The sequence below is a fragment of the Rhinolophus hipposideros genome (assembly GCF_964194185.1).
Source record: "Rhinolophus hipposideros genome assembly, chromosome: 23".
NCBI classification, from domain to species: domain Eukaryota; kingdom Metazoa; phylum Chordata; class Mammalia; order Chiroptera; family Rhinolophidae; genus Rhinolophus; species Rhinolophus hipposideros.
In genome coordinates, this window is record NC_138069.1 from 29,494,664 (window position 1) to 29,513,367 (window position 18,704).

Genomic DNA, 18,704 nt, shown 5'->3' on the forward strand with positions numbered 1-18,704 from the left:
ACATACATATCACTTTCACTCCTTGGGCTCTGGGTGGCTGCTTTCACATTAAGTAACTACATATCTGGAAGCCTCAGTATCCTTACCAAGAAAAGATAGAGGCTAAGAGTCTGTACCTCGTGGTGTACAGAGAAGACTGAGACGGTCTATGTTAAGAGCCCCGCCCAATGCCTAGCCTATATTAAGTCTCCAGCTTTACAGTTCATACGACGACTTGTAAAGAAGATGGGATGAATGGGGTCTGATACCTTGTAGCCCTAACATTGTTTTTCTTCTTAACTTTGGTGAGGAAAACAGAAAAGGCCCTGGGCATGCAGGCTAAGAAATCTAGGCTCAGCATTTAGAAAGCAAAGGCCAGTTTGCCATGGCGTCTGTATAATGGAGATGTTTACATTTTCTACTCTTGAGCTAACTTGATGATGGCCAGTTCAGTCAAGTGCAGGTAAAAATCGTGATCACGGTGCTTGGGAAGCACTGTACAAGTAGAACATAGTCATTTTCATACGGCTGCAGTCACATGCTGAGATACCTGAGACCTGTAAATTCCTAGAGCTGGAAAAAGCCCTGGGTTCTTCTAGGTTCCCCTGATAATTCACTCCATTTCTCATGAAGAGTCATTGAATAAGTCAAGAACCACCAACGCCTACATTATTACTGTCATTTGAATGGTGTTCCTTGAAGATGGGCCTCCAATAGACTCCACCTACAAATATTTGCAGATTACTACCTTGCTAGAGTTTGAAAGAGGCTTTTGCTATCTCTTTTGTGACCCTGTATCTCCATTCCAATTCCCAATATACTGTAGGACTTCCACAGCATGGCAAACTCAACAGGACAAATGACCAAACAAAAACTCTCCCTAGGGGCCAGAGCATGAAAGCCATTCCAGCAGAAAGTGCCTCCTCCTTGTAAACCCAATCTATCTTTCCTAGTTTCCCAGAGCTCTGTAGATTGGTGCTGGCCCACCCAGAGTGGCACCACTAAATTCTACATACTCTATTAGAAATTCAAGTGTAGACAGTATCCTCCACTAGACCAAGCTATTAGATATGAATGTTCAGACAACACCTACCTCACTCCAGACCAGCATGGTACCGAATATGACCTGTAACCCATCAAAGAAATTGTCCCCTATGATGATCACAGTTGCGCCTCCCGTCGTCCATCCTTCACTCGGGCTGATGGCTTTGATACAGGGAGTAGCTGCTTTTCAACACACATGAAAAAGAGAAGGAGTCTGCTGTTAGAACCAAACTTTAATGATGGAAGACTTGAGAAAAAGAAAAAAAAAATCTTTCATCTTTCCACTAACAGAAAGTCCCTCAAGACCTCAGCGTTTCCTAGCCGCATGAGGACCTGAAACCTAAGGGTGCAATTTCAGTTTGTAAAAGCATTATTTTCACTCTTTCTATTGAGATACATATATGTTACCCACATTGTTCTCAAACCTGAAATCTCATGAAATAAAACATAGACGTAAAATTTAATTTATGAAATGCTAAAGATTACAAACAATGAAACATGGGTGACTTTTTGGAACACACTGGAAACCTTAACTATATCTCCTGAAAAAGAAAGCCCCTAGATTTTGAGATAAACATTTCTGTCCAATGGGAAGCAAGAAAGAGAGGAGGCACGGGCAGGAAATTATTCTTGCAGCATGCCTTCTGTCTGTAACACTAACACAGAACATTCCTCATTAAGGAATGTTCATTAAGATTTAAGATAAAATTTTAAAAATCATTAAGATTTTCTTCATTAAATGTCATGGATCTCATTTTATAGATGCAAAGAATGCAGGTCACTCGGGGTGAATTATGTAACCAAATAGCTGAGTCAGGGCTGAACCACAGAGCGTCCCATGACCTTTGCTTTGTTGTCATTCCCAGGCATAAAACCGGAGAACTGACTTTTTCAAAATTTCATATCTCTTCTTTTTCCATTATAAATGGCCCTTGGAGAAGGGAAATAATCTGCAAATACTGTAATTCCAAACAGACTGGAGGGTGGTTTGCCTGATGAGCATGGTGTACTTTCAACACAATTGTGGGGCATAAATGTAATTGTAGGATTATGTTTTTGAAATCTCTCAGAGGGCACCTTCCTTCCACTGAGGATTTTTAACTCCACAATGCCATGCTACTTTTCTCGTGATTACTTTTATGAACAGGAACAAAGCAAAATTCTAAAGCAAGGAATGAATCGTGCGAAGAGAGAAAAATGAGACCCTCCTCTTTAATAAAAAGTTTATTAAGTATCCAAGACTGACGTTCCAAGTATTGAAGCCAATGAGAGCACAAGTTAATTTTAATGGAAAAAAGAACTGGCAAAAAATTATTGGACTTTGTCAAATTTGGCAAAATGTCATGCTTTAACTTTTGCAAGAAGAAAAGAAAATATTAAGCCCAGCCCAGTGGGATCATGGCTCACGTGCCACCACACAAACAAGTAGAATGGGTTTGATTTTGACTCAAATTAATCTTATAAAATTGCACAGAGAAATTAGGAAATATCCAAACTAAACATTTCATGTTGGCTGAACTCATTGAAATGCATTTACAACTAAAACTGGGTAGTTCAGATGCCTTTTCTCTCCTCCACTTTCTCCCAAAAACAAAATAATTAATCAAGAAAATGTAAATGATTCATGACTTGAAAATTCTTGTCCAATTTTTAACCCACATAAAGGTTGTGATCAAAGTTCCACAGGCACAGGACTTTTTCTTACACAAAATTTTTCTTTAAAAGCAAAAAGATTTTAAATGCATGATCCAGTACTCCCAAACCAATGGCAGAACATGATGTATGATTTCAAGCAATTTATAAGAGAAATAAACTACACTTAATGACTCTGTATAATTCTTAAAATAAAACCAGTTTGGAAACATTCCGCTTAATGTCTTAAAATCTTAATTCTTAATTCCTAGCTCAGTCTATTTAGTTGCGAGAGTGGAGTAGAAAAGGTGCTGCCATATCCCTGGGTACTTCTGAGGAGAACAGGATATTGGATTAACTGAATTGGTCTTGAAAGAGTCCTGCCTGATGGCAAAGTATGGAACCCAGTGGTATCGTTAAACACCCACCCTGTGATTACCCTCAAACCACAAAATAGTCTTGGTGTTTATGTCTGTATTATCTTGGGGATTTCTTTTAATTTTTTAAATTTTATTTCTTTTAACCACACAAGTATACTTCTTTAGATAAGTGTGGTCTCCTCCGGGCTTTCTCATCACTGCAGAGAAGGAAGTAGAAGAGTGTGTGGGTGTATCTTTGAGAGACTCTCCTGTAGTAAAGATGTTATAACTGCATAGCCAAGACCTGCTGATTTTAGACTTTAGGCCCCCTCCCTCTTCTTTTCATTTCTTATCTGTAGGATACAGAACGCACCCTACAAGTGTGTGTGTGTGTGTGTGTGTGTGTGTGTGTGTGTGTGTGCATGTGCTTTCAAACATTTCCTAAGGAAAATGACATTTTCAGATTTTGTGAGCAATGGTGTAGGAACAAAGCTACATGGCAACTAATCAGAAGAAAAAAAAGAGCATCAAGCTTCCAGAGAACTTAGAGAGGAGACAATATATAAAACTATCTTCTTAGTTTTTTTGGAGGAAAAAAAAAAGCATTGAAGGAAGTACTCCAGGAAAAGAGTGGCATACCTCTCCATCCATCCTACTTCTGTACTCAATACCATCCATGATCCCTGCTTAAGACACTAGATGCCATTCTTAGAACAGGTAAGTCATTCAGCCCTTTCCAAGTTTAGCTCTCAGCGGGTTCTAAAGGTGCCTTTCTACACCTGTATGTCATAGAAGCCTTGAGAGGAAGCGCTATAGTACTTCCCCACTGGGAAGTTTGGAAAATATGGAAAGGAATCATGGGCTGTTCCACTGAGAGAGAGGAGTGGGGAAGGGATGGTACTGGCACTAAGTGCGTGGGAGTCAAGAATGCTAAGTATCTAACAATGCATGGGCTAGACCCCCAATATGAATAACTCTAAAATGTCCATAGTGCAAGTTAGAAAACACTGTTCCTAGCTAAAGGAATCAGGCCCAAGAGCAGTTGTTAACAACTCACAAATCCATTTAGGCCAAGTCAAGAAATGCAAATGAATAAAGCAGCTCAGGGTATCAGAACAAGCATGAAATGGATGGCCACTGACACTCAGAATTGAGGAAGCAATGGAAAAATGACAGGACGCTGGGGAATTGCAGAATACATGCCCCAGCTAAAGATGCTAGCTGCTGCTCAGCTCCAGCTGTTGGTTACTCTACACAAACTAAGGTTCACTGTGGTCTGGTCTTCTAATCTTTTAGACGAAGACTGGAACCCGAATTTTTATGTGAAATTTCCCAATCTTCAAATGTTGGCAACTCCTTCAATATATATGTTTTTAAATGTGTTGGCTAAACAAAATATTTATGGGTAGATTTAACTCATAGAGTTACCCTAGTCACAAACAAACATGCCAGACTAAAAACAGCCCAGGAAATATTTGCAACTACGCCCAAAACTACAGGTCCCCAAATGTTCACACAGGACTGTCAGTAAAATATCCAAGAGTCTTGGTGCCCCCAATAAGAGAGTGGTTAAATAAATTATGGTACATCTGTACTACAGAGTATTAGGAGCATCATTAGAATGGATGAAAAAAATTATATCAACAAACATGGGAAGATGTCAAAATACATGAGTAAAAAAAGCAATTTGTAGTCTAGAGAATAGTGTGACCCTGTTTATTTAAAAAATGACATATATGAGCCTGTATGGGCATAAGTGTGTGTGAGTGGTTACACCTGAACAGGTAGGACAAGCAAAGGTCTGGAAGGGTGTACACAAGCTGTTCTCAGTGGGTCCATATGAAAAATGAATGTGACTAAAGCAGGGTTGATAGAGAAGGGAGAGTATTAAATTTTACTCTGTAGCTATCTGTAGGGTTTGAATTTTTTCCACGAGCACATATTAAGGTAATACATTATAATAATAAAAAAATAAGTAACAGCAGATCACTTAGCTCTGTGAGAGCCAAAGGTGCTTTTTAAAGCACATTGATATTAAAAAGCCTGGCTTTGCTGAGTAACAGACCCTGAGCCTCTCCGTTCCTCTTCTTTTGAGGTAAGTTTTCTCTGAGAGCTCAGACAACATCTGAAATAGCCAAAGACTTGTTTTTCTTTCACTCAGGCTATCCAGAGAAATCCAGAGGGACGGCAAGGAGAGATAGTTTTCAATATAGTCACAGTGGAAGTATCCAGGGGAATTTGAAGGTGGAAAGATTTATTATAAAAGAATTCAATCCAGCCCGAGAGTGTAATGATCAATACAATTCTATCTCCAAGAAACTATTTTGAAATGGGAGAGAAGAGGGGGGTTGAACACAAAACCACTTTTACCAGCCAAATCTTGATTTAGTTAATAGAATATTCTCTCTTCCTTACCAATGAATTTTCACATTCTAGGTATCCATAAGGACACCAAGCCAGTTCCTGGTTGTAAACCTCATTAAAAAATAAAAGTTTGGGGTATTTTTATGTTTGCCTCTTTTTTTTAATTTTTTTTTATTTTTACTTCTCCCCCCACCCCCAACAGCCACCAAAGTCGAGATTTTCCTTCCTTCAAACTATGACAAAGACGTGATTACCCTACCACAGTTTAGCATAATGGCTCTGAAATGCTCCTGGCACATTGCAGAGTTAAAGTGGAAATTATTAGGTAGCTCTTCTTTGTTATAATAATGATCACTCCACAAATAAAAGCTCTTCTCCCAAAGGTACTGCAAGGCACGAAATGCTAATCTGAAGATGGTGTGCGCGCTTTTATTAAATATTACTATGCCCTGTCTGTTTGAGGGTGTCTCTGCTCTGATTGTTTCACGAGCGCCATGCTAATGTCATTCCCATCTTGCTAACAGCAGGCGCACATTTTAGCGTTTGTATGAGAGTTGATCAAAGGCCACGTGCTGGGGGAATTGCTGAGAAAACACGGACAAGCGATAAAAATCTAACAGATTAATTGGTTTAAATTTCATTTCAGGGTGTTGAACTTTGGCTCGGGACTCTAATACGACACTGTGAGTCGGGGCCTAATTACCAGATTTCCAATTTGCTTCTGAACAATGGTTGTGGGGAGGAAAAGAGAGGGAAGAATGAGGGGGGTTGAGGGGAGGGAAGAAATGGTTCAGCCTCCAGTACATATTTAACAACTAATGTTCTGTGTGCAGACAACTGCACCAGGGGACACTGATGTCACCTGCTGTACCTCCTGAGTGCTTCCATTTCCTCCCAACAGCCACGGAAGGCAGAAGAAATCACAGATGCCCTAGCAGTTTAAAATTTTCTGATTTACAGAATCAATGTTACAAGATTCCAGGGCCTACTCACTCGCATTGGAAACATCAGGCTCTTTATTAGCAAGGTGAATTTATAAGCTGGAATCGCCCCTCAGTCTCCAATAGAAATGATCTATTTCATTGATAGAAAGCAAGGGCCAGGAGAGCCATGTTTACCTCGGGGTTTATGGGTGGCCTTGGGAATAAGGGTTAATTGAGCTCAGAGGTGCCTGCCCATTGCGGTGAATTAGTGGTGTGTGCAGCTATCAGCCGGGGCCTGGGGGCTGCTCTTACTTTTGCCTCAGAAATCTCTTTGTGCTGTGATCAATACCTCACTTGTTTGGCGTAACTATAGATGATCCGGATTCAGCTTTTATCATCTTTTATCCCCCAAATGAGGCTTTTGCAACAGTTGATGTCCCATGATGGAAGTCTCATTAGAGACACATTGTTTGGCTTTTCTTTCCATCCCTGTATTTAAATGCACTGGGGAAACAACACTCAATCAGTTGGTAAAATGCACAAATTTAGAAATGTTGTAATCCTATTCTAAATCTCTAGATGAAATTCCAATAAAGTGGATATAAGGTTATTTTCCATTTCTATGAAATGGAAATGGAAACGAAAAAGATGTCAACTTTCCTTTTCCGGCATGCTATTACCCAGAACTCCCTATTAGTGAGCGTTTCCAGAGCAAATAACTGGGGCTTACAGTGGAGGTGAAGATGCCGGCACTGGCCTTTACTGGCTTCTGAGTAAAGACAGAAAGACGTAATCATGTTAAGTTGATTTTAACATTCAGTGTTATTTATAGTGACTTGAATATGGGCAAGAGCTCCAGCTATTTAAATTCCACATACACCACTCAGAGCGACCTTGAAGCCGTCACTTACCCTCTCTAAGGCATTTGTCCTTTCTAAGCAGTAGTTTCCACGAAGGTGCCCACCTCATAGATTTCTGGCAAAATGCATTAAGTGCCTACTTGTGTTTTGTCATTTTCCTATGTGCCAGGCACAGAGCACACTCGTTGCTCGTAAATAATAATAACCAGCGTTGTCACCAGTTCCCCATTCACCAGAGTTTGTTTCTTCACTAGAATACCCAATAGTCTCATCATTCTAGAGGACGTAGTTTATTGTAAAACTTTCCTAGGAACTTCCATACCAGCGACTTGCTCACACAGCCAGCTCAATTTACTGAGGAGGTGGATTTGGCATCAGCTCTTCCAAAGTAGAATGTTTTCGTAAGGCTCTCATTTGCCTGGAATGAATATTAATGGCAATCTTCTCAGAAATGAGAAATTGAGTTTAATGTTATTGTCCCAAATTTTTGAGACTTGGCAGAAAATGTTGTGAAATCCATGAGCTCAACTTGTTTCTACGGGACACTTATGACCCCATAAAATATCAGGCCTTTCCCCCTTGTATCTATCTACTTGATTGTGGTGAGGTTGTACTTGGGAGCAAGCCTGTTCCAGAGACTGATGGGGACACAAAGTACCTCCACTTGGGACTCAGCACACAGATATCTGCTCTTCCTGTTAAATGGGAACAATTGTTTTGGCTGATGGCTTTTTTTTCTTTTTTTTTTTTTTTGAGTGAAATGACTTTCCTGACTGCACCAACACTTGTGTTTTTTGATCCTGACAACTAGCAGCTATTGGCCAGGATGGAGGACAAACAGAGGGTTTTGCCCTAGTGGCAAGACTGGCTCTCTGTATTTTCACCATGCACAGGAGACAAATCTCTTCTGGGTTCACCCACCCTCCAACTAAGCCTTAGAAACCAGTACCAGCAATAGTGCCAGACCTGAACCCTAGCACCAGCAGGTGGAAACATCACGTTCAGAACTCTGCCTTCCCAAAGGACTCCTAGGCGGCAGCTATTATACAAACAAACTGGACAGTTTCCTCGCTCAAAGTGTAGCAGTCTTCACAATACTCGTGCTCTTGCTTTAACTTGAGTTACCAGATTTATTTCTGCCTGCCTTTATTTGTTCCAGTAGTTGCTTTATGCATCTAAGCATTTTATTGTTTATTAGGGTTTTTATTTTGTTGTGTTTTGTTATTGGTCTACATTGTTTTGCCCCGTACTGTGTGTATGTGTGAGAGTGTGTGTACGTGATGATGTGTTTGTCATTTTGAAGAGAAATGTAATCCATGACATAGAGATTTCTCAACACCAGATGCAATTAAATCTATTAAATATTAAATGAGGAGATCAAGAATTTCAAGTGTTTTTCATCCTTTATTCCAAAGTGACTTCATTTGGCAAGAAAGCCCTTTGCTTTGACAGCACTAATGGCTCTCCCAGAAAAAGAGAGAAGGAAAAACTCCTGTTCACTAGATGGAAATGGAGATCTAACACCCATCTACAATAAGACAGAGTTAACCTGGTGGGGATATCTAAGTGTATCTAAACTTAGCCCAATAGCTAAGTTCCAAACTATGCCATTTGCTAAATATAGCCCAAGCCTAAGTTGTGTCTACTTCCTGTTTATTTTGCAGCTTTCTTATTCTGTTCCGAATTAGCAAAATTCCTCAACAATCAGTGGACATAGCATCTGAGCAAGGGAAAAACAGAAATCCTGGTGCAACAATTGTAATCCGAACATTCTGGAACAAGCACTTTTGGATTTCTGAGTTTGTCTATCTCAGATCCAGAACTCTGTGCAGATTCACTACCCAGGGTTATTTAACAATTTAGCAGTGAAAAATCTTGACATTTTGATGTACTTGTTAACTTCTAAATTGTACTTGAAAGACTTGCTGAAGGCTTTTTGATTTAATGACACAACACAGCATTGTTTCGTAATATGCAAACATTGTTTGTTAAAAACACTGCAGAAGCTTAGAATTTTACAACTCAAGGAAGTGAGAATGTACTGTTTTCTACTTCGTGTTTGATCTGCCAAATCCAAAATTAAAATGTACAAAATATTAATCCTAGGGCAGCTAACAGCAAATATTGCCATCAGCTTTCTTTTCTTTTTTTCTTTTTTTTCCTCTTGTTCTGATTGTCAGCCACACCACTGCAAAGCAATGGGGGAAAATTATCATGGAGGGTGGGAGAATCCTCAAAATGAATTATTCATGGATCCAATTGTAATATTTGTTGCAACAATAGTAAATTCACTCGCCTCTGATTATACAATAAATAAATAACTCTTTTTCTTCCTGACAAGGAGAACTTTCATGTACAAAATTATTTTTAGCCCAATTCTCCTTATTATCCTTTTGTAAGAAAAGTTCTTAGATATGAAAGCCAAGGAAGAAAGGGAAATGAAAATAACTTTCCAAAAATGGACACCCAATATTGTATAAAGAGGAAACAATTTTCAGGTTAAAAAAAAGAAAGAAAGAAAAAACATGTCATTGCTTCTTCAAGGAATACTCAAGTCTTTATTTTCAAGCAATCTTCCTGGGCCTGGAAAATCATAAAGGCAAGTATGAGTAAGTCTAGTGGAAAATCTGTGACGTTAGCCTTGGCTGGAGCTGTATTTTTAACAGGCCTTGAATGTGTGTGCCGGATTACCCAGATGGTCATACAGGAATCGGCCTGATAGGATTAAACCTTTATGCTGAACTCTGCTCCATCTGTTCGCCAAGGTTTGTCTTTCCTTATCTGAATATAAATTTTTAGCCTTCTTGTGTCTGGGAGCTGGACTAAATTCAGCATGAAAAACGTAGATGCGTGCAGATAATTTAACATTTCATTAGTTAGTCTCAGTTGCTTTCAGCTTGGTCTTTTTTCTAGAAAACATTTTTGTGAAGAATTTTCCTAAGAAGGAATTTGAAAGTATATACAATCTACTTTTTTTTTTTTTTTTTTTTTTTTTTTTTGTCAGAAGGCTTTGTCTCTCTCCTCCTCATGAATTCTAGGACTCATTCGCTTTGCTGTCATAATAGGGGTTTCCATTGATGTTTGTCCATAAAATAGAAAAGGGAGACCTGGGATCCTCTCTGCAGAATCTGAGCATAAGAGTAGATGATATATAATTCCAATTGGACGAATGGATGAATGGAATTCGTCCAAGCACAACAGATTCATATGTGTTTTGTTCTTTTTTTTCCCATTACAAGAAGATTGATATTAATCATCATCTGATAAAATTAGCTCCAATCGCAGTTTCTATCATTTCCATTAGGTTTTCTATATTTTTAAGGAGGTTTTTTTTTTTGGGGGGGGGGGGTTGGAGTGTAATTCAGACCTTCATCTTGAATGAAACAGGCTGACATTTATTTTGCCCTTCTGTACATATATATCCTTAGCAATGACGTTATTTATTAGCTGGCAAAGTTGGCTTGGGCAAGTTTCAGGACAGAAGCTGGTGAGTTACCAACAGGCGAGAGCCTGGTAGATGGTTCTGGGGGTTCCAGCCCTGTGACAAAGGAAGGAAAGGAGGGCTCTGACTTCTGGGCTCAGCAAAGCAGGTCAGTGTCAGAATTTTCAGGCAAACAACATGCAGATTAATGAATAAGATGCAAGAAAGAGGTTCCTTTAGAACCTACTTTGTGGCTGGTTTATGGCAATGTGATTGTTAAGATGTGACCTACATGTGATTGTGATAGAAAATACAAGAGATAGCAGCCCATGGAGCCTCAGCTCTAAGAATATCAGATCCCTCTAGTAGTCTAGTAGTGCGCCTTTGGCTTTCCATAGTCCCATTGGTAACACTGGCTCTTGGCTCTTGGCAATCGTGAATGGCAGGTTAAAGCAGCTCATTAAAGAAATGTAGCCTTTCCCACACACAGGTCTAGTTATTTATGCAGTACCCTTAACTGGACAGTCAGGGGGCAAAAGCAGCAAAACTTCCCATTCAAGCTGCAGATGATTTATTCTCATTGGTAGGCATCTATGGCTTTGGCTCCTTAAATTGACAAGAATTCTAGTTGGGTGATAAGGCGAGGTTGCCTTTCTGGAAGTAGGTGATCCTGAGTGATGAAGCTCACGATAAGTAATCTCTTATAAAATGAACGTGCTCACACACAGCCCCAGTGTCTATTCTGCACATTTTATGTTAAACAAGGAAACTCTGACCAGATGTTCAACCCCATTACTTATATCTGCTTTGCCCAAGACAGTGGCCACTAAGCACATGCAGCTATTGACATTTAATTTTTAATTAATTAATTTTATTTTTAAGAGGAAGTTTTCTCGGTTACACTAGCCACATTTCAAACGGCCAATAGCTCCATGTAACTAGTGACTGTCATACTGGACATCACAAAGGTAGAATATTTCCGTCATTCCTGGAAGTTCCATTGGACCACACCAATCTAAGAATTATGTTTAAATACCTGAGCTTCTAATTGTTAACAAATAATCAGAGCTACCACTTATGGGCTGACCTCCACATGCCAGGAACTCTGCTAGGAATAATCAATGTCTAATACCTCCAACAATGATCACAAAATCAGACACTCCTAGGTCCAGGCAGGAAGGTGAGTAACTAAAATGGGCTGGGGCAACACGGTGGGAAAGGTGGGGACTGGGGCTAATTGTAGAGTATATGCCCCACCCAAAAGGAACACAACTTCTCAGTTGGACCTAATCGTCGCCACTTGAGAAGGTGGGTCCAGCACCACCAGCTCTTCTGAATATAAACAGAATTTGCAAATCCTGCTTTTCATGTAAAATCTTTTGATCTTTACTTGTAAAGCAACAAATACATAGTTTCTTGAAGCACCATGCAAACCAAACCTAAATATACCCTTTAGCTCTGGATTCAGTCCATGATCTGATGCTTCTCCCCCACCCCCACCCCATGTGCAACTTCTATAAATCCTTGCAGGGCCAAGAATCATCTTTTATTAATTTCTGCGACTACATAACTAATACTGCTACTGACTCATCAAACAATAAACACAAACCACAACCACTGCCAATTAATTCTACTTCTGATTGTTCAAAGCCCCTCCCTGAACAATACAAAAGTCCCCAGCTAGCCTTCCCTTGCTACGCAGAAGATTTCCTATAAGCAGTTTGGGAGACAAGCTCCCTGCTCCTGAAGGATTTCTATTGTCATCGTGCATGACAGCATAGATAGTGACTTTTTAAGGAAACCATGTTTTGAATGTGAGCAGCATCTCAAAATCAACCTTGCCCAACCTTTAGTAATGCACAGCTCCTGCTTTGTGCTTTTCAGAATCGTGATGCTTATATTTCTCTCCACGACCGCGGCTGCTACTGCTAATGTATTTGAGGGAACTTTTATTATTGAGAGCCTTATCATTTTGAACCAGTTTCCTCTCCGCCCTGCCACATTCAGTGACGCTGCACTCCAGTGTTTGTTAGAGCACAGATGTTTCCGTGGTGATGATCAGTGACGTCACGAGCACCGGAATGTGTATCATCGAATTTATCCAGACAGAGGAGCAAAGGGGAGTGGGAATGCCACTTCCATTTAAACGGCATGAGGCCTGACTCAGCTTCCTCAATAATTGCTCTTTGGGGTCTGAGCTGTTCAGTCGGGACTGCAAAGAGCAAACACTCACAGTGGCCTGCGTGTGATTCATTTTACTATTGGATTTAATTATGTGCAAAGTCGCCTGTACATATCAAAACCCAGATTCACCTTCTTCAGATGCCAGCTTTCAAAACATGACTGCCCTACTCAAAAGCTTTGTGGTATTTCCCCTGAGCCTAAGGATCAAGTCCACCCTTACGAGTCTGGCCAATTCTCCCTCAATCTCATTCCACACCACTCCAAAGTGGAGGCAGGACTGGGCAGCAGTTAAGGCCACTGGCTCTGACTTCAGGAGACCTCGGCTCACATTCCAGCTTCACCACTTACGAGCCTGGGCAAATTACGTGAGTTAATCTATGTGTACAGAGCTCAGCACAGAGTATGCAATGAATAAATGTGAGAGAGAATGAAGAAGATGAGGAGTTGCAGGAGATGGAGGAGAGAGAAGAAGGGGAGGAAGGAAATGAAGATGATGATGACAGGCTTTCCAAATCCACTGTCTCCAAGCATACTTTGCACATCCCCACCCTTTTTTTCTTTTTTTTTTTCAGGAAGATTATACCACTGACTCCCATCCAAACAGTAGTTTGCCAAAAACACTGGTCTTCTATGTGAAGCTGTTTCTTTCCGTCCCGGTCTACAAAACACTAACCCTTCAGTGAACTTCTTCATGTCTTTCCTTTTCATCGGTCACTTACTGCACTTTTACTTGAACTTTTATCTTGAGGTATGTATGTGTTTATGTGTATAGCTGGGTATGTACCTGTGTTCGGGGACTTTTTTATTCACAAACTGGATAGACTCTGCACTTAACCAATACCTGCTAATTAACTAGCACTGTTAAGTTTTCAAAGGGCTTGCCCATACTTTATCTCAATTATTCTTCACATCAACCCTGAGGAGTAGGTAAGCAGATGTTATTCTGAATTTCACTTTACAAATGAGGTAACGTAATCTCAGAGACTCACTTGAACTTGAGACTTTGAGAGTCTACGTTGGTTGATAAAGTCACATATTTAAAATACCCCAACTACCCCTCAATTTTAGTATTTATTTAAAATTTCTGCTCAGTTTGGCTAAAATATTCGCTTTTATCATATAAACACAGCCAACGTCCCATAAAATCTTAGTTGTGCAATTCCTTATTCCCCAGATAGAGGGTGGATATTTATTAACTTTACAGAATATTACTACTCTATTTCCAAGTAAAGTTATTTTCCCCCTAAGACTCAGCCCCATGTATGAATTATAGTAAAATCTCTCTCTACCTTCTTCTATTTCCAAGTTCAAAAATGGCATCCTAATATAATACTGCAGGTGCCAATTTAAACATAGGAACATTGCAAATACTGCCAGACTTCAGGCTGAGAAGCTTTTCTATTGTTACAAGTTGGGCTGCTAAACACAGAGTTTGAACATCTAACGCAAATGATAGCAGCACTATGAGAATCTACATTTTTAAAGTGCAGGGTAGTTCCCCTTAACTTTCATTTTTCAACCTGGACATTATCCATCTCAATGGTGTTCATTAAAGAATTTTTGCACATATAAAAAAATAATAAAAGTTTATTGATTAAATAGGTTATCATAAAACAGAACCTTAATAACATTTTCCCCAATCTTTTTTTTTTTTTTTTGAACAGCAAGGGTTGGATTCCACAGGCTTTAGCTAACCAAATCAAAGAGTTTCTAGGATCCTGCCAAAGTTGAAAGGTAGAAGAATCTGAGGTCTAACTTTATAGATTTGTTGCACATTATAGTTACTGGAAGAGTATGGCTGGTTTGATCATTCAGCCAGAAGATTTTAGCAGAGAATGACTAAAACTATATTTTCCTCTTCTACTAAGAAATGATAAAATACATTGGGACTGCTGGGACACACTCCCCTCACCCATTATCCCACACATAACATCCCTAAAACCATCTGCCTGGGGCTTAGCACATAGTAGGTGCTCACGATTGTTGGCTTCCCAACTGTGCTCAAAAGAGAAGTAGACAAAGAATAATAAAGAATTAAAGAAAGTTCTCAATTTGTAACCACATGAACTTTTTTCAATTTTCTAAATAACAGCCAAAGTGTACTAATATTTGTACGTACAAGTACTTTACATATGCTCCTCTCTTGAAATTTGTATTACTTTGCCACAAGGTCAATGAAAGAAACTGATGTGTTGAGAAGAGGCCCCAAACCTGAGAGTGTCTGTGCCTCTGTTCCCTGAGTTCTGTTCCATGTCTCCCCAGAATGACGAGTGAAGAATGTGGGTTTGAACAACTGGTGTCCTACAGATTGCAACTGTCAATTAAATAAGCCAGCAACACAAGAGGATATGTTCGCATATAAAATATTGATTAATTTCACAGCCTGGGATAAAAATGTATTTGTGCTGTGGTTCTGCTTTCATGCTTAGTGGACAGATAAGTATTTGGCCAATTCAGATCTATTTCTGTGCCCTGTGGGCTCGAGAGTGTTACTTTTGTGTTTCACTTTTCTTTTCCTTCTCTGGTTACCGTCTGGTTTCCCATGTCTGTTGGAGCCTCTATTATGACTGACCAGCAGCATACGTTTAAGCAGGATTTTAATTACTAGGTCATCTCCCAGCCAACTTGCCCAAGGCAGGCTGGCAGAAAAGTCCTACAATCCATGCCTCAGACTTTCTCTTGCTCCTCTCCAGGTAAATCTCTTTTTTTACTGAGGATGCTAAAATCATGCTGATGGCATCATATTCATCTGATAAGGATGATGATCACCTAATTTCTATAAAGTTTCATTTCTGTCCACTGAGTATTTCAAGTTGCAGGGCTGGCACAGGGAGATGAGATGGGGTGCCCGATAGCGTGACGTGATACCAGGATTTTTTATCTTAACCCAGAAAAGCACCTTCCCATATATCACTGCACATGCCAACTAACGTTCCCTGGGGATTTAGCACAGATCTGGCTTTTCAATTTGCCTTTGAGTAACATCGTCAATTTGCTTCAATTGAAGCAGGAATTATATTACGTGATCAAATAGCAGGAGAATTTCTCTCCACCTCTGAAGTCCAATGTGAGGGGATTAGCATTGACTAAACAGTGGAAAAGAACAGTGGTGATGACTGCCTTGTGTCAGCTATTTGGAGGTCCAAACGCTGCAGATACAAAACGTAACTCTGTCTGTTTGGCCACAACCAAATTTTTGAAGGATGGCCTCAGTTTCCCTTGTTTGCTGAATGTAGAGAATAATGGTAGTGCCCTCCTATGGTGGTTAAGAGCATTAAAAGAGATGATACAAACTGCTTAGCACTGAACCTGATGGTAGTAAATGCACAAAGGCTGTTATCATAACAGCAAAATCATCATTCCTCTAGTCTAAACATTGGTCTAAAGCGAGCATTTTACTGGGCAGAGTTCTGTTAGCCTGTGATTAAGAAACTACATTGAATCCATATCTCCAGGTAAAAGTGAACCCAACCTAGGAGAAATTTCCAAATTTATTTTCTCAAAATTGGGTCTCAGACCTAAATCACCATCTTTGTTAATCCTCCCCCAAGCTTCTGATATTTGGTGCCCACATGCAAGTTTGGGCAGGCGTTCCCCTGTGCCTAAAATGCTCTTTCCTCTTTGCTTGATGAAGTGCTACTCGTTCCTAAAGTGTCCCTGATTCTTCAGACCAGGCAGAGTCCCCTTGTTTAAAGCTCGCTCAGCCGTCTGCATTTCTCCTTGATATGCTTACCATCACTGCACTTTGAAAACTTCTACGCGCAAGTATTTGCTGAACATCGACACACAAATACACACACACACACACACACACACACACACACACACACTATACCTCATGGTGTCAACAACTGTCCTTGCCTTTTTTACCTCTGCATCCCTATTGTCTAATATAGTAGGCAATCGATGAATATATGTTAAATAGATGAATAACTGAAAGGATGAATAAGTCAATGACCTACAGAGGAACGATCAGAGTTGTTAAGATAGTAAGGAATTAAACAGAGTAGCTTAAAAGTTGAGAAGTCTTCCAGTGGTTATTAACAATTGCCACTACACCCACGCTGGGCTTCCGAAGCTTATCTGGCCCCCTTTCCAGCTGCAGACACTCCATTCTCTTGGGGGTTAAAATTAGAACCAGTACGCCCCCCCTGCAGTGGACTCTAATCATGCAAGAGCCCAGGTGGATCTTGCTGACAGATGTTAAGGTTAGAAGGAAGGGTAGCAGCCAGATGAGAAAACAGAGCCACCCCCTTCCGGAGGTACCAGCACTTCCTGTCTTTAGGCCTGGCTGGTTCCTGCCTGCCCCACCCCTCCCCCATGCATCAGTTTCAACACAGTTGCTGCTCCTTCTGTCATTTGAACTCAAATCCTATCTTGGAAATTGATGGGCGATTCTGCCCCTGACAACACAATGTCAGCTTTGCTCAGTGTCCAGCTGGTTCCGTATATATTATCATAATGTGCTGCCTGGGTGGACCCTGGCTGATTCTCTCCCTTGACGCCAATTCTCCTTTCCACACTAATTTCTCCTCTGCTACATGCAGATACTACTTGCTTAAAAAGAAAAACAGAGTTAACAGCTTAGGAGATGTTTTCATTTTTAAAATCCTATGAGGACATTAAATCTATTCTAACAGTAAACTGAGCTAAAAAGATTTTCTTTTAACAAAACAGTATTTGACTCCGTAAAAAAAGTGTTTCCCAAGGTCCTACTGTTTCCTGGTGACGTGAAGGAATTACTTCCCCCAACCTTGAACAACTCTAAAACAGTGTTTCCCAAACTTCAGTCCTCGTTAGCTTCATCCCAGAACCACACTTACGTTATTACGACTTATTATTTAGTTGCTATTCTGTTTAGGTTGACTTAGTTTCTCTTTAGTCTTGCCCTAAGCAATAATAGCTGTGAGATCATGACTTCGGAGTGATTTTACGTATATATTTTTTCCTTTTGCATTAAAATAGACATGTAACTATTTAAAAAAAAAAATCCCCCATCATCACCTAAAATCATGTCACATACTACATGGGAAACCTAGTCTAAAAGCTAATTGCTAACCATCGAGTGGATTCGCTACTACAACATCTCAGCTGAAGGAGAGAGAAGAATGTCAGATGAGAGCTACCTAAGGCACAAGTGGCCACGTGTGCCACCCTGTTCCACCTCTTGGAACCCACTGTTAACCTCCTGCAGAAATGCCCAAGGTGAAGGGAAGTTGGCGCTAGGTCTGTCCTGTGGAATGACCATCACCATGGCATTTTGGTGGCCACTGACTAAGGCAGTGTGTGTGTGGCACCTCAAGAGATAGGTGACCTCTCAGCAGGGAATCAGCAGGGTTCAAATAACAAATCATCACAGCTCAAAGGGCTCAACCAAGCCCCTCCCTCAACCCCTTTCATAGATGAGGAAACTGAGGCCCAAAGAAATCCAAGTACATCCTGGAGGTCACGTAGCAAGCTAGTGGCAGTGCTCTATTTTTATTTACTTCTACATGTATAACTGAAAATGTCCAGACAAAAATGCTTCCAACACACTCTGGCCACACTGCCCTTAAATAGCTCATCTTAAGGAGATTTCAGGACCAGAAGGGAGAAGCTTTCATCTGCATCTCCGCCTCACTGAATCCTCTGAAATTCTCGGGAAGGAAGGTCCTGTGGCAAGTAAGCAGACAGAGGCCCTTGGTTTGGAACAATCAATTATGAACATAAACACAACTGGAATTATGATGCTTTGTAACCAAATGTAAGATAAAAAATTACATTTTTAAAGAGTCTGTCATTTATGTCCAAAACATAAGCAGAAAGCGCCATTCTCCTCCCCGACCCCACTCCCTACGCACTTTGTGCTTATTAAAATGAGTTAGGTGTGGCTCACTCATTTATTAGGTCACACAAAGTACCAAATACTGGAACTTTTCCACAGTCGATGGGTTTGTCA

At 40.3% G+C, this 18,704-nt stretch overlaps 1 protein-coding gene across 8 annotated transcripts in view; it reads right to left on the reverse strand.

The window, feature by feature from the left end:
- Nucleotides 1-18,704, reverse strand: part of EBF1 (EBF transcription factor 1) — a 382,398-nt gene that overhangs the window by 96,026 nt on the left and 267,668 nt on the right. For 4 of the 8 annotated variants that reach the window (XM_081034775.1, XM_081034774.1, XM_081034772.1 and 1 more), the window contains one exon: nt 1,073-1,206. In XM_081034775.1, the coding sequence (XP_080890901.1) occupies nt 1,073-1,206 (134 nt within the window). The remainder of the gene's footprint in view (nt 1-1,072; nt 1,207-18,704) is intronic. The other 4 variants (XM_081034776.1, XM_081034771.1, XM_081034773.1 and 1 more) reach the window with 1 other exon arrangement.